At 39.5% G+C, this 21,104-nt stretch overlaps 1 protein-coding gene across 1 annotated transcript; it reads right to left on the bottom strand.

Moving 5' to 3' along the window:
- Positions 1-6,219: 6,219 nt before the first annotated feature.
- On the bottom strand, positions 6,220-7,815 carry LOC143853866 (protein FAR1-RELATED SEQUENCE 5-like). Its single transcript, XM_077363569.1, has 4 exons — positions 7,718-7,815; positions 7,393-7,606; positions 6,362-7,297; positions 6,220-6,270 (listed from the first exon to the last, which is right to left on the bottom strand). The coding sequence occupies exons 1-4, from the start codon at positions 7,813-7,815 to the stop codon at positions 6,220-6,222; spliced, it is 1,299 nt and encodes a 432-aa protein (XP_077219684.1).
- Positions 7,816-21,104: the final 13,289 nt, after the last annotated feature.

The raw sequence follows: 21,104 nt of genomic DNA, 5'->3' as shown, positions 1-21,104 counted from the left end.
TTTCCAAACCCTCTAATAATTATCAAAAAGTACTAAATGGACTACACTGTAGAATTTTCCAAACCGTCCATGACTTGTGCCTAAAAAGTAAATTCCATATGATGATCCCCTCTTTTAGTTTTCCAAAAATTTGATCGAAGTCCATCATCTTGCATTGGATTATCGGAATGAAAGTTCGAGTTTAAGTCCTTTAATTACTGAAGGTGGCCCTATGAATGCTTTGGCTTGGGCAACGAATAAAGCATTAGGTCCCCGAAAACTAGTGGACATTATAATGGAAATTAGAGACCTATGCTTGATTATAGGCTCACAATTCTATCGTAGACGTCAGCTAATCAAAAAGTGGTGAAAGAGGGAGTGGAAAAGATATGGGGCATAAAACATCTTTTATTGATCTAAACTATCCATTTGGTTAGCTTTGCTTTATATCTCCTATAGCCCAAAGAAAAGGGCGAAAACAAATTTTACATCCATATTTCCACTTCGAAATCTATTGGGTGTTAGGATCAGATGATTGGTGTGATTTTCGGGCCAAAAGAGATCCAAATTTCAGGCCTATTAAATGGATGGTTCAGATCAATTGAAGGTGAGACCCAATATGTCGTGTTGGGGCCCACCTTCTCTTAATACAATGAGGGTGTGCCCTACCTAAGCATTCCTCTAACATTATTTACCTAATTATCATCATTGGTCAATTCAATTAAACATGTGGCAAGCGGCTGAGATTGTGACCATGATGCAAAATGGTCCATTAGCTTATTCTGAAACCTGTATTGTCATGTATTTTGAAGCAGGGGAACCTTATTCTTGGTGCATTTTCAAACAAATGGTAGAAAGAGGGTAGTACATTGTCAAACCTGTATTCAGTAGAAAGCACATAGTGTTCTCATACAATCCCTGTATTTTCAACAAGAAAAATAATAGAACAAAAATACAAACCTGTACTAAGCCATTGATGATTGATCACCATGTGGGCTATGTCCACTAAAACACAATCCGAAGCAAATTTACAGCCAATACACATGTCCAGTAAAATGAAAAGAACACCAAACATAATGAAAATCCGATATAGGGGGTCCCAAGTTGAATTAGAAATGGCAACTATGAGGAGGGAGAATACGGTTGTTTAAGAAAACTAGAATTTACCGATTTGAAAAACTTAGACCGATTAAGAGATCAAAAACAATATTTTAAGCATACAAGTTAAATCTAATGGTGCAATGCAAATGAAAGAGCAAAGAGATAGAAAGAGTGCACCCGAGATTTAAAGTGGTTCGGTCCTCAAACTCGAGGCCTACTCCACTCCACCAACCAAACCCGTTGATGGCTTCACTATTTGATCTTCTTAACCTTGGCGAAGATCGGTGCCAATTACAATTGCTTTAACCTTGGTGGCAATCCTCACCACGGAGAAAAAGGGCTCCGCTTCTCCGAATACTCGCCCGAATACAAATCTTGAAAGATGAAAGAAAGAACTAAAAGATCCCTTCGCAAGGGTTACAAAAGATGTACAATTGAGAGCCTATGATCCAAATCCTAGAGTTGGTGATGAGAGGCACAATTGAAGCTTGATTCACTCTTGGGTATTCAAATGAAGTTTAAGAGTGTTAGGATTGATGGTTTGTATGTTTAGAACACCCATATTTATAGGAAAAACAAAATATGACCGTTCAGTGGCATTACGGTAATTCCAGCAAAATTCCAAACGGCTCTTTTTCAGACCGTTGGAGTGTTCTCGGAGTTCCGAGAATAATTCTCGGAGTTCCGAGAAAAAATCTCGGAGTTCCGAGAAGCCACACAGAAATTGGAAAAAGTCTACTGGACCATTTCTCGGAGTTCCGAGAATTCTCGGAGTTCCGAGAAAACCTCTCGGAGTTCCGAGAAGCCTATGCAGAGCAGATTTTCAATTCTGTTTTTGGGCTTCCAGTTCTCAACCAAGATAGGATTGCTATGAGGGTTCCAAGGTGTTGGAACTCCACAAATACAATCACTTGTCTATTTAGGGTGTGTGAGATTACCTTAATTATGCCTCTAAAAACCTAATCTAGGTTTGGATCAATTACATTCTAAAAGACAAAAAAATGGTCTTCAATATTAATTTCTTCATGTCTTCAAGTCTTCATGACTTCTTGCTTGATGACTTTGGCCTTCCAATTAGTGGTCCAATGTGGGCTTCTTGGCCTTCAATCCAAGCATCCTTGATCTTACTTTATCAAGATCTACAACTTAGACAAACAAACACATTAGTGATAAATGATCACTTGTGTATTGGAATCATCAAAACAAGATGGGAATGCCAAGGTAAAAACCATTGGGCTTACAATCTCCCCCTTTTTGATGATGACAAGCACAAGAGATTTACAAATCAAAGCATATATTCTTTTCACATTTTTCTTACACTAGAGACATTGCTCTAGATTCTTCTCCCCCTTTGTCATCAACAAAAAGAAGGGGTAAGAAAAACAAAGGATTAAAATTTACAATTTTAAAGCTCCCCATTTTTTAAAGAAAAATTCAATTTTAACTCCTCCTAGTTAAAATAATTTTACAATACAAGAGGGGTTATCAAACAAAACATACAAATGAAATATATTCAATTTTAAGTTCAAAAAACCCCTAATCTACACAATATGAATATCATCATATGGGGGTTTTGGGAACCCAAGATTTCTTGGTCCCACATCTAGCCCTACTCTTGGATGCACATTGGAATTGGTAATGACCATTCATTCCACAAAAATGGCATCTAACAAGAGGGTTAGATACACTAGTCCTATCATGATAAGCATGTTGAGGTCTAAGACTAGTTTTACTTAGGATTATGTCAATTATTTTATTTCCATTTAGAAATCCATGTAAACATAATCTAAGTCTCTCATTTTCATTATGAAGATGGGATGTTTGAACTAAAAGCTCATTTCTTTCATCTTCATAAGAATTGGAGGAGCTTGCCATATTTTGAAATTTTAAAAGTTGGCAAGTTTTCTCATCCAAACTACCCTTAAGGGTATTGAACTCAAGTTTATGATTTTCAAGTGTAACTTGTTCTTGAGATATGGAAGAAGATAAATCACTTTTCAAAAATTCAAGTTCTTTTTCTAACTTTAAAATGGATTTTTTAAGAACTTTGTTTTTGGAAATTTGGGTATGCAAGGTTTCACATAATTCATCATAAGGTATACTATCACTTTTACTACTAGATGGAGAATATGAGGGGTTAGAGTTTACCTCAACTTCATGGGTGATTGTCATGAAGCAAAGATCATCTTTTTTATTTTCTTCCCCTTCACTTGAGCTTTTGCCCGATGTGCTTAACGCATCCCAACCGGCGGCAAGAGCCTTATGCTTCTTCCAATCCTTCTTACCCTTGTACTTAGAGGAAGTTGATTTTAGAAGTGGACAATCCGGTCTTTTGTGTCCAATCTTCTTGCAATTGAAGCATCTTAAGGCTCTTTCAACATCACTTTCCTCTTTCTTCTTCTTATCTTTCTTATGCTTCTTTCTCCACAAGCTCTTGAATCTTCGTAAAGCTTCTTCTTCGTCACTATCCGCTTCACTTGATGAGTCTTCCTTGGAAGCCTTGAGTGCTAGGGATCTAAATTCCCTCTCCTTCTCCTTTGGCTTCTTTTCCTCTTGTCGGCTAGTAAGGAGCATCTCATGGGTGATGAGAGATCCTACAAGCTCCTCTATGGTTAGCGTCTTGAGATTTTTTGACTCTTGAATCGCGGTCACCTTTGGATCCCAATGGGGAGGGAGAGACCTAAGTAACTTACTCACAAGCTCATCGTTAGGATAAGATTTACCAAGATTAGCTAGTTCGTTAGAAATAATAGAAAAACGAGTATACATTTCCGAAATACTTTCGTTTGGACTCATTCTAAACATTTCATACTTGCTCTTTAACAAGTTTATTTTGGAATCCTTGACTTGTGATGTTCCCTCATGGGTAGTTGCAAGGGTATCCCAAATAGTCTTGGCGGAATAAAAAAGAGCAACTCTATTAAACTCCTCGGTAGCTAAGGCACAAAACAATGAATTTATTGCTTTGTAGTTCAAATTAGCTTACCTTTTCTCTACCACATTCCATTCTTCAAAAGGATTGGAAGGTACATTGTATCCATTTTCAACAATGTACCAAAGTTCCACATCTATCGAAAGAAGATAGATGCGCATCCTTGTTTTCCAATGTCCATAGTTTGACCCATTGAAGAAAGGAGGTCTAGTTGTGGAATGGCCTTCCGGAAGTCCGGTTCCAATTTGGTGTGCCATTTCACAATTAGAAGTTGCCAAATAAAATCTTTCCCTAGTTAGATTTTGAAATAACTTTTACAAAAATTTTTAAAATCTTTTAAGAGCCAAGGCTCTGATACCAAGTGAAAATCCGATATAGGGGGTCCCAAGTTAAATTAGAAATGGCAACTATGAGGAGGGAGAATACGGTTGTTTAAGAAAACTAGAATTTACCGATTTGAAAAACTTAGACCGATTAAGAGATCAAAAACAATATTTTAAGCATACAAGTTAAATCTAATGGTGCAATGCAAATGAAAGAGCAAAGAGATAGAAAGAGTGCACCCGAGATTTAAAGTGGTTCGGTCCTCAAACTCGAGGCCTACTCCACTCCACCAACCAAACCCGTTGATGGCTTCACTATTTGATCTTCTTAACCTTGGCGAAGATCGGTGCCAATTACAATTGCTTTAACCTTGGTGGCAATCCTCACCACGGAGAAAAAGGGCTCCGCTTCTCCGAATACTCGCCCGAATACAAATCTTGAAAGATGAAAGAAAGAACTAAAAGATCCCTTCGCAAGGGTTACAAAAGATGTACAATTGAGAGCCTATGATCCAAATCCTAGAGTTGGTGATGAGAGGCACAATTGAAGCTTGATTCACTCTTGGGTATTCAAATGAAGTTTAAGAGTGTTAGGATTGATGGTTTGTATGTTTAGAACACCCATATTTATAGGAAAAACAAAATATGACCGTTCAGTGGCATTACGGTAATTCCAGCAAAATTCCAAACGGCTCTTTTTCAGACCGTTGGAGTGTTCTCGGAGTTCCGAGAATAATTCTCGGAGTTCCGAGAATTCTCGGAGTTCCGAGAAAAAATCTCGGAGTTCCGAGAAGCCACACAGAAATTGGAAAAAGTCTACTGGACCATTTCTCGGAGTTCCGAGAATTCTCGGAGTTCCGAGAAAACCTCTTGGAGTTCCGAGAAGCCTATGCAGAGCAGATTTTCAATTCTGTTTTTGGGCTTCCAGTTCTCAACCAAGATAGGATTGCTATGAGGGTTCCAAGGTGTTGGAACTCCACAAATACAATCACTTGTCTATTTAGGGTGTGTGAGATTACCTTAATTATGCCTCTAAAAACCTAATCTAGGTTTGGATCAATTACATTCTAAAAGACAAAAAAATGGTCTTCAATATTAATTTCTTCATGTCTTCAAGTCTTCATGACTTCTTGCTTGATGACTTTGGCCTTCCAATTAGTGGTCCAATGTGGGCTTCTTGGCCTTCAATCCAAGCATCCTTGATCTTACTTTATCAAGATCTACAACTTAGACAAACAAACACATTAGTGATAAATGATCACTTGTGTATTGGAATCATCAAAACAAGATGGGAATGCCAAGGTAAAAACCATTGGGCTTACACATAAGAACCATATATAAGTAGAAGAGGAAGTTGACCCGGCACAAGTTGTTGACACTAGTGAATATTCGTGAGCGCTGGTCTCCTCTTTCCCATTTTGTACGCACCCACTACTGCCATGTAAATAGGCATGAAGGACAACATCTGCCTCATGCCTAGTCCCATATGATTGATAACAAGCTCCACTGAACTTGTTGACCTGAATATGGCAATCCTGCCAATTTTCAAATACACCAACCTGCCTTCCCTTGAAAACAACGTAGAACTTTTGTTTTGCCATTCACCTGCAGGAACGCAAATCCAAACAATAGCTATATGGATAAAAAGGAAACAAATGCGATATAAACAAGACCTAGAAAAGAGAAACAGAAAGCCCAATTAAAGACTAATCAAGCTAATAGGTAGTGGACCTATAACAATTATTACTATGACAAAGAAGAACATTTAAAAAAAAATCCAACCATTATACTAATATCAATAACAGGGGGAAGGGGTGGTATCTCATACCATAAAGAAGCGTACAACAACAGTAGTACAACAGCAAGAGTCTAACTCTCTTCATCTTACTCATTTCCATCTTGGGTATCGGCATTTTGCTGCTCATTTGCAGCCACCTATTAGCAAGCACAATAGTAGAGATTTAAATCAATAAGAAAAAAAACGGAGCATAATAAATTGACAAGAGCAATAATAACGTTTCCAAACCTTAGTCCTCTTTTGACAGCTTGTTCTGTAATGTCCATATCTCCCACATTTTGAGCACCAACGCTGCTGTTTTTGTGCTTGAGTGGCCTCTATGCCAGATACATGACGCGTTGCACGCTTTGGCCTGCCCTTCGTCCTTACAACTTCAGGGTCGCGAATTGTAAACCCAAGTATTTGACTGGAATCAAAGTTTGACAGAGGTATTTGACTGGGACCAATGTTTGACTGAGGTATTTCACTAGGACCAATGTTTGACTGCACTTGGCTACCAACTGTTACCAAGTCACTCTGCGGAGAGACAATCTCCTCCTTTTCAACTTCTACAGCAAGCTCTGTACAAAAATCAGTCATCTTCTTGAAGAGAATCTCGTCATTACCAACTTTTTCAATCAGTTGCTGCCATGTTGACATTAGACACCACCTCTTCAGTCCATTCACGCCACTAGTATCTCCTTGGGTTACAGATGTTGTGCCCCCAGCTCGATACCTTGCATCAATTGACCACCTCTTTAATAAATAGCGTTTGGGGATAGTAGGTACTTGCTTTCTATCCATAACGTGAAGGATATGTTTGCATAATATTTCTTCCCTCTCAAACTTAGCACATTGACATGTCGCAGTTACATCGTTGGAACTGTCAAACAGAACCCCAAGGTATTTCTTCTTGTCATCTGTCCTGATTCCTACATTGTATTCCACAACATTGCCGTTCTTTCCCAACTTGTCTTTCCATAAGGCAAAATTACCCATCATCTCATCTTGGAATATGGTGAACATCTTCTTTGTATAGAATTCCCCAGCCTTTCGTTCCAATGGGCTGGTTGTGTTCATTTTGGCAATTGTATTTTTAGACTTAAAATCTTCTTCGAATTCGGCTTTACGCCGCTCAACCAGTGCCTTGTCGTATTGACCCAAGAATTCAACTAAGGAGGTGTTCTGGTTAACATAACCATCAAAGAAGGAATTTATGCTTTCACTTTTTGACTAGATGTCATTCCTGCTGTGAATGTGTCTCTCCAATAGGCAGGAACCCAATGCTCGCAGATATCCCACATTTTTCCTAACCAATAAGTTTCACCAATGTGATATTTATCAGCCAGAGATTTCCATTCTGTCTCAGAATCCTCTATTTCCCTCCTGTAAAACCAGTGATTGTAATCCTTGTAGAAATCAGTGTCGACATCTCTCATGTCCGCAACATGCTCAAGGAGATGCTTCTTTATGTGCCACGAACAAAACCGATGCCTGGTATGTGGAAATACTTTTCGAATTGCATTTCACATAGCCCTGTCCATATCAGTTATTATAGCACATGGAGCTTTACGAAACATACACGTGAGCCACTGCTCAAATAACCAGGTGAAAGTCTCCTCTGTCTCGTCAGCAAGAAGTGCACATCCAAAAAGAGTCGACTGCCTGTGATGGTTAACCCCAGTGAACGGTGCAAACGGCATTTTAAACCTGTTCGTTTTATAAGTCACATCAAATACGATCACATCACTAAACATAAGGTATGCTTCTCTCGCCCTGGAATCAGCCCAGAACATCGAACGCAAAGTCCCATTCGCGTCTAACTCCAACTCAAAATAGAAGTTCGGGTCTTCAGACTTTCTCTTTTGGAAATGGTTCGCCACTATCACCGCTTCTTAACCCATATTGTTCTCCCTAACTGCTCTCAAATGGGCAATAACTTGATTTGTTGAGACCACAGGAGCATTAGAAGTAGAGTTAATGGCATTCTTTATCTGAGCAGGCTTGAAATTGCTTCCACTGAGTTGTTCAATCAAATTCTTACAGCCTTTGTTTTTACGGAACTGACTATGTGAACGATGCATTTGCGTTTTAAGTGGTGAAGTAAGGTCATGAGAATGGATGTCATCAAAAGTTGTAACTTTCCACTCTTTATTTCTCAATTTGATGATCATCCTTGCTTTACAATTCATTCTGGCAAGGCGACGCTTCTTCAAGTCCTTAACATCATCTCTCCTCTCCTTATCCTTTTTCTCTCCCTCTTTATTACATACAAACGTTCTCGATATCACCGTCTTTGTTAAATTTGATATGGTAGTACTGGATTTTCGTAGTCCAAAACCAGTAGCATACGCATAAGCATTGTAGAACTCATATGCAGCTTCCCAAGTTTGAAAAACTTGGTCCTCAAATGGCATATTCACAATACTATCTTCACCGACAACCTTGTTGGGAGTAGTAACTGTATGGCTACAACCCTCATCTCCATCTTTCCCATCAGTAGCCTCCCATTGTAGATCATCATCATTGAGATTCACCTCATCATTAATGTCAATTATATTCCCATCCCGTACTAAATTATCATCGTTGAGATTTAACCCATTGTCACACTCAATTAAACCATTTGCATGTACGTCGTCAATAGAGGGGTCCATTTTTTATACCTAAAAAAGCAACATATACATGGCCCATCAGCATAATAAAATATTATAGATATTTTCTACTGTGTGTCTTAAAGTAGGGTTACAGGGGTACACTGAAAGTAGGGTTGCAGGGGTACGTTCAGGTGTAGGGTCAGGGTTGGGTATCCCGTGTGCAGTGTCGAATCTATTGGATTATCCAACAGACCGTCTTACGTGGGAATTCCCGAGGGTATTTTGCATTCGACGAGTACGCTCAGTAAGTTAACAACCCATTACATAAGCAGAATAATTGAACAATCCGTAAAAACACTGATTCATAATCATATTAATAGAACATTGTAATTAACCATTACATAGAACTAACAACCTTCAACCAAAATACATCATCAAATAGACAACAATGATCAATTACGCCCTTGCACCGCTCCCAGAAGCATCACTTGACTCACCAATCCTGAACCATTCCCAGAAATAGTCTCTAACCTTTCCTTGGGTGGACGTGTTTTCCGCTACAAGGGTGACAATGGATCGCCGATTCCAATCTTGAGCAATCGCATTCACTCTCCTCGTGTTTAGGGGTTGAGGACGAAAGGAGTCGGCCACCGTAACATCCATCGTAGCTATGTGATGTTGGGCTGTACTGTCATAGGATCTCCTGAGGGAGGTAAAAGGAAGTGCTCTTGAAACCCATTATACGAATGCAGTTATGACCAAAAGTCGCAAGGACTGCAGAGGGAATCGGCGACCATGGAAGAGTCCATTCAATATCTGTACTTTTGCGACCCTGAAGCCATATAGCCCAACTGAAGGGGTCATCGAATGAAACCAACACCTCCCTAGTATTAAAACTCATCATCCAGGGGCTCGGTCTCGACACAGGTGGTGGACCCAAAATTCGTAGTCTGTCCACTAACGAGACCTAAATAAAACAAAAGTCAGGAATAATTACCCATAATCAAGCACATCATCTAACCATTGTTTTATAAATAATCTGATACTTACATAAAGAATGACGGAACTTCACAGCAAGTCAGATTGTGGAAACAACCAAGCATTATCTAAGCTATCAAAAAGTTCGGCCAAGACAGTAGGCGCTAGATTTGCACCTTTACTAACTTGATCAGCCAAGTCTATAAAATATAAAGGGATCAAGTCAGATGACTTTGATCGACCTGGAAAGAGAAAAACCGAATATACACATAGTGCTAAGGCATTTTGACTGCAACGACGATACTCCTGATCCAGATGTCTATTAGCTGAAAAGGTTTCCACTAGTTTAGGAATGAAGATACTACTCGAATCACGGTAGTGACTTAGAGACTTCTTTGGCACACCAATCAAATGACTCAGTGCCTTGTCATAGCCGTCCTTTAAAGTAGGCTTGAACATGGGACCATCGTGAAAAATGCAAAGCATCGTGCAAATATCTTCATGAGTCGGACAAAGCTCTTGCATTCCAAAACGAAACACATGGACTTTACGATCCCAAACACTTATTGCAGCCCGAATCAAACCCCAATCAACACGAACAGAGGCAATATTGCGTAAGTTCTGTATGCCTACTATGCCAAGATTAATGAATTTGACATTTTCCAGCCCATCGATCCATCTCAACAAACTATTGTTCGAGACTTGAGCCATCCCACTCGAATAATACTAACTAGAGAGAGCAGAAAATAAAGGGGAAATGATATCAGCAGTTACCACTATCATAAATAGAGAGAGCAAAATACAGAACAAGAAATGGCCGATTGACTAATTCTACAAAACTATTGTAGATTTCACCAAGAAATGAATTTTAATAAGAAAACGACAAATTAGATTACTAATACAAATGAATTTGGCACTGTGCATGGAAAATGGAAAACTCTATCCATGGTTAACAAGGTGAAGGTAACTACTAACTGCAAAACAAATTAAGGGAATAGCATGATGGAGATGGGGTGAAATCATAAAAAAAAACCCTAGCAGAACCTCAAGAAGATAAAAATAACTGAGGATTGAGTATGACAATCAGCTATGATTTTTGCAGGAAAAAAGGAGAAAAAGAGAGAAAATTAAAAATTTCTGCAACATTCATGATTTTTGCAGCAATAAGCTTCTGTGTTATAATTTTAAACTGGATTTAGGGTTTAAAGTGGAAGGGTTTTCATGAAAAAAAGCCCTAAATCGATTAGCTTTTAGCAACCCACTGAACAACAAAAAACACAGAGAGAATCGTTAGAAATTAAGCATCAACAGAAGAAAAAAAATAAAATATAGAACCCAAAGGGGGTTTCATGGATTTAAGGTTTACAGTGGAAGGGGCTTTCATGAGAAAGAACCCTAAATCGATTAGCTTTTCAGCAGAAAAATAAGAAGAGAGAGAAAATCAAAAATCAAAAATTTCTGTAAGATTTTTGTAGCAAAGAAAGAGAAAAAGAGAGAGAAGTTAAAAAAAAGATGAAACCGTAGCAAAAAAATTGATTTCACAGAGTGAGAGGAAGAGAAAATCGAAACTGTATGCTCCATTCATTATTCATTAATTTTATTGCAAAAAAGAGAGAAAGAAGAGAGGAATGAACTAACCTTGCAGAGGAACCCTCGTTTTTCTTCCCACAACAATGATCGTCGGACGAGGGTTTTTTTTGGGGTTTATACGGCTGCTGGGTAGGAGGATCGTCGGAGGGGACGGGAGTTTAGGGTTTTCCGGCTGGGTATGGAGGATCGTCGGAGAGAGACCTCGAAGATTTAGGGTTTATACGGCTGCTGGGTCGGAGGATCGTCGGAGGGGACGGGAGTTTTGGGTTTTCCGGCTGGGTACGGAGGATCGTCGGCTTCAAGACCTCGAAGATTTGGGTTTATACGGCTGCTGGTTTTTTTTAAGACTTATACTCTTTTTCTCTAAACTGAGGGGCCCACTTTCAACAGCCAATGAGAGTGCATCTCTCTCTTCAACCGCATGAATGGTTTTAAACGGTCGAGCGCATACTATTTTTCCTCATATAATATAACCCTATTATGTTCTAATATAAGCCGAATAAGATAATGTACCGGTGTAGTGGGCCTACATGGGCTAGAGTCCATTAACCACTCATTAACCCTAGTGTATCTCTATATATAGGGGCTGGAGGCAACAAACTTGGTATTCCAAACTAGATACCTTGGGCGTAATGCTTCAAGCAACCTCTTGCTTGACCTAATTCCTCTAACAATCTTGAAGCATTATTTAAAAACCCTAATCTTGGATCGTCTCTATCGTTATCTCTCGAAAAAAAATCGATTTGGGCGTGGTTCTTCGATTGAGGTTACACCGGTTCTCACGATTTTCCGCTGGTTCTTGGATTGGGCTCTCTCGATTTGGTTCTCGGGATTGGCAATCAGGTGCACTCTTTCCAATTTTAATTTCCTCTATAATATATAATGGAAAAGAATGGTATGCCTTTTGAGATGGTCAAACTTCAATCCTTTGGTGGATCTGAGTTACATTCATGGAAGCGAAAGACTCAATTCGGTCTAAAATATATGAAATGTTTTTACACCGTTTTGAGTACCTTTGCTGACTCGACTGAAGAAGTTGATGAATCTCAATGGCATTCTTTTAAAATTGAAGTTACTAGGAAAAAGGTGCAAGTGGGATTGGATGATCTCAAACGATCCATTCGAATTGAAGATGAGAATCAAGCCAGGAATAACTTGGAGATGGTTAGACAGCAACAATCTGCTGCTAACGTGGTATCAAATCCCAAGAAATTTTCTAAGAAATCCAAGTCACCTAAAAGTGACAATCCCAAGTTGGAGGCCAAAAAGACTATCTTTCAAAAAAAGAAGGGCATGCGCTACAACTGTGGAAAATGGGGTCACTTTGCGGCAGATTGTAGGCTACCTAAAAAGTCTAAATCTAACACTCCACAAAAGGAAGCTCATATCATGGTGGGCAAGGCTGAGCCTCATGGTTTTGTTGCTATATTGGGCAATGGTGAGGCCAGTACTTCTTCAGATTGGTAGTTAGATACAGGAGCCACTTGTCATGCTTGCAACTCCAAGAAACTACTAGTTGATGTTGTTGCCGCGAAAGAGACCGTTACAGTGGCTAGTGGAGCAGAGGCAGAGGTGATTCACATTGGTACTGCGAACTTGGTCCTTTCTTCAGAAAGAATACAAACTTTAAAAAATGTTAAAGTAGTTTACGCTATTTGTAGACACCCCATTTTGACCGTGCCCTGCACCTCCTTGTTTTGTGCATAACCTTTTCAAATCATTGTGTGTGGACCCCAAATTACGGCCTAGGCTAGCTTAGGGTCCCACCAAGGTCCCTGTAAAATTTCATCGCGATCCGAGCCCGTTGGCCTAGCAAACGGGCTAAGGCAGTGTCGTGGGGCAAGTTCGGAAGAGTGGCGATTTAGCCAGAAAAGGGGTTGTGCTGGAATCTCAAAAACCAGTTCAAATTAGCCATGGCGGGCTGTTCGGGGAGATATAGGGGTATGCAGATTAGTGTACAACTTAATTGAGGGGTGTATTATCCTGAACCAGGGCAATTTCGTAATTTGCGAAGATGCTTTTCTTCTTCTCCAAGTCACCATTAAGCCCTAAGCTAGGTTAGTGAGTGATTAGGACTAGGATTAGTTAGAGGGAATCTTAGTTGGTTATGTTTCTTTTGATCTCAGCCATTGAGTGAAAAGGTGATTTTAACGGTTGAGATCATTTTTTCAAAGAAGATATTTTTTGCAAATTTTTTCCCCCTGTTTTCTGCTTGGGCCGCCTCTTGCGGAATAATAGTTGTCCTAAATTTGCCAAGGGGGGTGTCCTGGAAGGTTTGGGGGTATCAAATATATCATTTCTCGTTTTCTTCTTGGGCACCCCCTGCCAGTTAAAAAATTGCTAAAAATTACACTAGAGGTAGCTGTCCAGGTAGAAAAGGGGCGGGTTTAAATATACATTTTTCATCTGTATATAAAAAAAAAGCCATCGAAGCAGTAGGGAGAAGGGGATTTTCGTAGAAAAATTACAGAGAAGCAGAGAGAGAGAGGCTCGGCCATTTCTCTCTTCTCCCTTCTCCGGCGAGCCTCATCCCTACCACCGGTCAGCACCACCACCATTCTCTTCTTCTTCTTCTTCTTCTTTTCTTCCAACAGCCACCCCATCTTCTCCGGTGGGTTTGCTGGAATCCGGCAAGGTCATCACAGCCACCACCATCCCCTACCACAAAACCCATTTCATTTCCCTCAAACCTATTCCCATTTTCTCCTTAAATCCAAATCACAAACCCTCTTCCATTTTCTTCCACAGACACCATCACAAACCCATCTCCATTAAATCCGGCAAACCCCACCGGAATCCGGCCATCCAAATCTACAACCACCATCTCAACCCATTTCTTTTTGCAGCCACCGCCACCCATCACCGTTCTCTGTTCTTCACCTTCCACCACCACCATCGACCACTTTCTCCACCACAATCGTTTTCCCCTAATTTCCTTCACCTACTAAACCTTCCCATTTTCTGTGTTTCAAGAACAAAACCCATCGTCCCCATTTCAAACCCAAAACCCTCACCTCTCCAATAACCCCTTCTCCGATCATTTAGCCGGAGCTCCGACAAATCCCATCCTCACGATCCAAATCCCACCACCTCCGGCTGTCATCCCCATAGCCACCTCTACCTTTGGTCCTCCACCATCTCTGCAATTTCTTCATCTCCGGCAAGGTATTGCCGGATTCCGACCAACTCCAGTCATCTATCCCCACCAATTTCCTCCACCATAACCTTCTCCCATCACCATCAGCCACCGTAACCATCACTCCTCTACATTCTCAAAACCTCATTTCCTAACCTCCATCTTCATTTTCTTTGGCGTTAAAACAAACCCAAATCAGCCACCATTAAAACCCATTTCATTTCCTCCATTATTTCAGAGAAACCTCATTTCCGGCCACCATTTTTCCGATCACTTCTCCACCCCAGCCACCATCACTAAGGCCATCTACCCCGTCTTCTCCGAGTACCCTTGTCGCCACCAGCCATAGGGCTCCTTGCCGGCGGCCACATCTTTCCACCTCCAAAACAAAAACCCACTTCATTTTTTTCATCATCTGCCCTCTTTATTCTTCATCTGACCATATATTTAGGGCATTTTGGGTCGGATTTACTTGCAATCAAGCTAGATCCGATAACTATTGAAGCAGAGCTTGATTCTCTTCTTCTCTGGTCCCGTCGGCAGCGAGATTTTTTTTCCTTTCTTGGTAATCCGGATATTCAGGTAACATCTTTAAATCCCTGTATTACTGAGGTTCGCATAACTAGCTACCTTGTTTTCTGAAATTATGATTTTAATTCATGGATTTGATGTTAATTTGACCTCTGAATGTAGCTTGGTTTTTCATTTCTGTGGTGAATGGAAAAAAATTTGATGATAGTTTCGCTCAATGTTGGGGGAATAAGTATTGAAATTAACTGAGCGTGTTCTAGCCTTTATTTTGAGGTTTATGATGAAATTATTTCGAAGTACTGCTAAGATTTTCTACGGAATATGCATTATTTTAATCATTCAAGAAAGCAAGTTTAGCCTTGTTGCTTTGTTTCTAATAACATGTGATTGATTCTCATAGTTTCATTTCAGCTTTAGTCGCATATGCAGTTGGGCGTCTTAGTTCTATCTTAAATTCCAAGGGCATGCAATAGGATTTTGCCGCAATTGTGTTAATGTGTTGCTTAGTGCCATGCTTGTTGCCTTAGTCTCAACGACGTATTCCATGAGTTTCTTACAAATCCTTTATCAGCATTTGGCATGGAAAGAAAAATCAGTGTCTGTCTTGTGGCTTATCCTAATTTTTAATGGCTCTGATAATGATCAATGGAATTTTGGTAGTAGTCATTTTTCACAATTATTATTTTATGATGCAATGCAAATGTGAAGAGGGCTTATAGGTCTTCATTAATTTTTGATGTCATCAGGAAATTTCTGTTATGAAATGATTGTGTTGACCGCAGATTTAAGTTTCAGTTAGTGTTGAGATTTGATTCAATCTGTAAAGCATGGTTCAATAAGTCAATACTCATGTTTTAAATACTTGAATGTTGAAAATCTAATTTAAACAGATGGATTAGTTTTTTTTTGAAAAAAAAAAGGTAAATCACTGTGTTAATGGAAAAAGATTAAACCAATGTTGTTTTAGAAGTGTAGTTTAATGGCGAACATCAATTCTTTTTCATATAAGGTTATTGAGAATATGGGTGGCGCAACCAGATAATGGTCAAGGGTGGCATGTATCTTAGTGGTCGCGGGGACCAAAGTTTGTCTTACATATTTTATTCTATTAGAAGGATTTCGGTTTAACAATCAGTGGCTTCAGGAAGCTAAAAAAATGGTATGATGATGCAAGTGACAGTTTTGTAAAAGAATCAGTCAATGAGCTACCAAAAGCATTTGCAAAACTGCTTGTAGATTGCGAGCAGTTAATTGCTCTCGGAATTGTATTAATTGTCAAGTACCTTCTTGGTCATAAGAGCTTAAAGGTTCAGGGGAAGGGCGAGAGCCCTAATGTAATAGTTGGAATTTTGTGAGGGATAAAGGCGCAAATTGTTTAGATGTAGAGAAAGGAGGGTCTGGCCATGACAAGGTAGTCTATGTAACCGCAATGAGAAAGAGCATGGCCTTGTTCCTTTGTTTGGTTATTCAGATTGTCAAAAATATATAATGGAACCTGCTGTGTCATGTGGCATTCCTACTAAAGAGAGTGAATCTTGCCCCATGAGGACAGTGTCTACTCGTCTTATGCAATGCAAGTTGTATGGTGGAGTTCCAACTAAGGAGTGGAGTTAGTTGATTGTGAGATGCTGGAATATTTGAGTGGTTCATTGGAGCTCGAACCTGTTGGCCAAAATAAATGATTTGCTACCCCAAGGTATTATAGGAATATATCTAGCAAGTCTATCCTTGGAAAGCCAGAGTGTCTGGAACCTCTTCCTTTCCTGCCTTAGAGTTTTCGCAGGTTAAGGGATTCTCTCCTCTTAGAGTGTTTAGCCAGTTAGAACCCTTCTCAGGGCAATGATAAGGTTACTTGGAGCCCGTCTTTATGTTTTGTGGCTCACCGCTTCGCACTTGGATCTGCACAAGTTGATGTCCCCTGTATGCACTGAAATTTTTACTAATTGGAATTATCATAATCTTTTGATATTTTTAATACTCTTGTTATCTTAAGCATTGAGTTAGGTTCTGAAGACAATAATGAATAGACTGTTCAGGTGAGATTATCTTGAAGCTTATCATATTTGTTTAATTTTATTTAAATAAATTGTTTTAGGAAAGAAGGAGATCAGATGACTACTCTATTCGATATTATCGACATGAGTACTGTCTGATTTCAAGGCGGGATTAGAAATGTTATCATGTGTATTATGATATCAGATGATTACTTTAGCATCATCTGATTTCATCCCCATAGTGGGGTGGTGTTTGTGGTTGGGCATAGAAGTGTTTGATATTGTTTTTTTTGCTTTCTTAGGCTATCCAGCGGCTGGTCTGGACTAATTAATGTTGTTTATCTTTTTATGATTGTTATAGATTGTTTTTTTTTTTTATTATTGAAAATTCTTCTTTGCTTAGCACTTGTTTTATTTTTTATAAGAATAGAATGGGTTTGCGATTATCTGGTAGCCTTTTCTTCTCTCTTTGATAGACTAACACAGTCTTATAGATTTCTGTTAAATTTCTTTAGATACTAGAATCCCCTCTCATTGCGAGGGCGATGAAGGCGCTAGCCCAAGCCCATCCTTAGGGGACTTGCTCAGTCCAAGTAGCATACCCCTCCTTTGTCTATAGGAGACTTGCCCAGTCTCACTCTCTTGCTGAACCTCCTCTTTGTGCGCCGTTTGGTTTTGGGAGAACACCCTACTCGGCTTGGCTTCATACCCCTACCCTTATGGGTATTGGGTTGCACATTTGTTGCACCCTAGGGCTAGGTAGCTGTCCGGCCCGGCTGGGTGTTTTACCTTTGCCAAATATGCACAAGGTCTCTTATTCCTTTTGCTTGTAAGCTTCTCCTTATTCGATAGTCCATTCGCATAGGAGTCAGCCTTGATTAGAGAGTCTTTGACTCATTTGCCTTTTAGGTGATGTTATAGGAGAGTCTTTGACTCATTCGCCTTTTAGGTGATGTTTTAGGAGAGTCTTTGACTCATTTGCCTTTTCGGTGGTGTTGTAGGAGAGTCTTTGACTCATTTGTTTGTGTGATGTTGTTATCAGTGGAGTCTTTGACTTGTGTTGTTGTCAGTGGAGTCTTTGACTCATGTTTCCATCTCTTTTAAAGAGTCTTTGACTCTTGTATCCCTCAGTTGCTCTCTTTGAAGAGTCTTTGACTCTTGTATCCCTCAGTTGCTCCTTTTGAAGAGTCTTTGACTCTTGTATCTCTCAGTTGCTCCTTTTGAAGAGTCTTTGACTCTCGTATCCCTCAGTTGCTCTTTGAAGAGTCTTTGACTCTTGTATCCCTCATTTGCTCTCTTTTGAAGAGTCTTTTACTCTTGTATCCCTCAGTTGCTCTTTTTGGAGAGTCTTTAACTCTTTTATCCTTCGGTTGCTTTTATTAGAGAGTCTTTGACTCATTTATTCGTCAGTTACTGCTATTAGAGAGTCTTGGACTCATTTGCTCTTATAATGGTATTATTAGAGCCTAGTTTCTCCTTTTAACTCTAGGGTTCGTCCCTAGGTTGTTGTTTTGTATTTTCCCTCCGGTCTTTGACCAAAAGGGTGAAAACATCAAAAACCTTTAAAAAATCTAAAGTGTTGAGTTTATAGCGTAGTTTGAGAGTTCGTTTCGAACTACGTTGGCTTGATCCTCTTCCACGAGGTACGTAGTGCAGCTTGGGATTCTTATCCCAGGTCCAGCCAAACTTTGTAAATAAATCTTTTAACCCTTTTAAAAAAATATATATAAAAATCTTCCAAAATATTGTTTTTCGAAAAGATCTTCCTCTAGAGTTAGGACTTTGTCCTAGATAGAGAGTTTTAGAGTTAGGAGTTTGTCTTTTATTGTGTGCTTGTTGTGTGTTTGTGTTAGAGTTAGGAGTTTGTCCTAGCTAGGAGCGCCTCCGTCTGGTCAGCTGGTGATTTACATCGCCGACTGATGACTAGGTCTAAGATGCGTTAGTCCACCCTTTGTTTTCCTTAGGAAGCACAGCCTAGTTTCACATAGGTTGTAGGAACCACCTGCATTAGCTTAGGGCTAACCTGCATTTAGTTAGGGCATATAGGGTGTCCTAAAATCTACAATTCACTGGAACTTAAATAATCGTTCAAGAAGCTTTAATAATTAGTCCGGTCTTTTAGATCGAGTCTAAGATAGATGTCTAGGTGTCTTAGGCATCCTAGCTTAGAATAGACGCGAAGAACTACGTTGCCTTGATTCTCGTGGAGGCGGGGATACGTAGGCTTCTTTGGATGAACATCAGACCATCCGAGGACTCGGGCTAAATCATTTAGAGTCTTAGGATTTGTTGTGTTATAATGTATATTTTGTTGTGTTTTCTTACTTTCTTGTGCAGACCTATACCTTTAGCTGTAGCATGCATGTGTTCGTTCACCAGAACTTAGACACCTGTTAGGCATGTCACTCATAACCTAGCAATATTTAGGTGGCACCTCTTTCATTTATTTTTTGTGTGCTTATTATTTCTATTCTCAGGAATGCATGCTTAGATAGACGACTCCTGAGGATTGTTCCTATTTCACATGATTTTTACCCAAACTTCTTCGAAGTTAATGAAAAATGGCATAAGAGACCAAGTGTTCGCACTCGGGCGAATTGGGGGCGCTCTTCGGACCTTCTCCATTCGTCATCAGGCACGGACCTTTTGTATCTCTGGTTATCCATTGCAAACAGAGCATTTGTTTTGGTTCCATGGCATGTCCATGGATGGCGACTCTGAGTTATTTTCAGATATATCTCGGTTTCGAGCCCTGGCTCCGGATCAGGATGTATCTCATTCTTTTTATATCGCCACCCATGCTATGCTGTGAGGGTGGCATCCGTTTCGAGAGTTCCCTGGTAGAGCTCTCCTTCACTTTGTGGAGATCTAGAGGGTGGTAGGGACCCGTTCTCTCCCCGTCCTCGGATCGGGGTCCACACTATTCAAAAGAATTTAATTTTTATTAGTCTTTTAGACAAAGCTGGCATGTGTTCATCTTTTTTGAGTGGTAGAGTAACTTTAACTGTTAACTCCTATTATTTTGGCTGTGCTTTTTTAATCGATGGTATCTATAGATTGAGTTTAGCAAATGAAGCCGTTAGTTAGGTTAGTTCCACTCTTATTGATCCTAAGTTGTTACACAATAGATGGGACATGTGAACTATAGGAAAATTGTTCAACTTGCTACAACTTATAATATACATTTAGATACGTCGATTATATTTGACAGATCTGAAGTGTGTGCACAAACCAAGATCACTAGAAAATCTTTTCGTTCAGTTTCTAGAAGCACACAATTTCTTGAGTTAATACATTCTGACTTCTGTGACTTTAAAAGTTTCACTACTAGAGGTGTTCAGAAGTATTTAATCACTTTTATAGATAATTTTTCTAGATATTATTTTATTTATCTCCTAAAATCAAAAGATGAAGCTTTTGATAAATTTAAAAATTTCAAGAATAGTGTTGAAAATCAATTGAACTTGAAATTTAAGAGATTTATGAGTGATAGAGGAGGAGAATATACTATGACACAATTCAAGGAATTTTGTGCCTCTCAGGGCATAATACTTGAAACTACTGCTCATTACTCGCCTCAATCTAATGGCATAGCTGAACGTAAGAACATGACGTTAACTGAAATGTTAAACTCTATGTTATTGACAGCTGGCATGCCTACTAGCTTTTGGGGAGAAGCAGCTTTAACTGCAGATCACATCCTGAATAGAGTACCACACTCTAAGTTGACCTCTACTCCTTATGAGTTATGGCATAAACATCTTTGTAGGTATGACACTCTTAAGACTTGGGGTCGTATTGCTTATGTGAGGATACAAGACCCTAGGAGACCTAAGGTAGGACCTAAAACCAACACTTGTGTTTATCTAGGTGGTGCAAAAGATATTGCTGCTGATCGGTTTTGGATCTATCAACCACTATGGTTATAGAATCTAGAGATGCAGTATTCTTTGGGAATAAATTTCTCAGAGATCATGGTTTGACTATACCTGGCGATACTGAGATGGTTTTCGAATCGCATGTAGAGTTTGAAAAAAATATTTCTGACACCCATCGTACACTGATTTCTGAATCAGAACCTTCAAGAGTTTCTACAAGAGATAGAGTACCCAAGAATTTTGGTGAGGACTTTGTGACCTACCATTTCGAGAATGATCCATCATCCTATA

This window comes from Tasmannia lanceolata, unplaced genomic scaffold, assembly GCF_043159265.1.
Source record: "Tasmannia lanceolata isolate RefF3 unplaced genomic scaffold, GAP_Taslan_0.1 ptg000020l, whole genome shotgun sequence".
Classification (NCBI taxonomy): Eukaryota; Viridiplantae; Streptophyta; class Magnoliopsida; order Canellales; family Winteraceae; genus Tasmannia; species Tasmannia lanceolata.
The sequence above is the reverse complement of the archived record's forward strand: the minus strand, read 5'-3'. Positions and strand labels throughout refer to the sequence as shown.

Bases quoted from the DNA above. Each gene is read 5' to 3' on its own strand.
- LOC143853866 (XM_077363569.1), bottom strand. From the start codon at position 7,815: ATGCCGTTTGCACCGTTCACTGGGGTTAACCATCACAGGCAGTCGACT. The intron at 7,298-7,392 runs GTTCCTGCCTAT...TATGTTAACCAG, and splicing joins GGGATATCTGCGAGCATTGG to AACACCTCCTTAGTTGAATT. The intron at 6,271-6,361 runs GTTTGGAAACGT...GCTTGCTAATAG, and splicing joins GCTGTCAAAAGAGGACTAAG to GTGGCTGCAAATGAGCAGCA.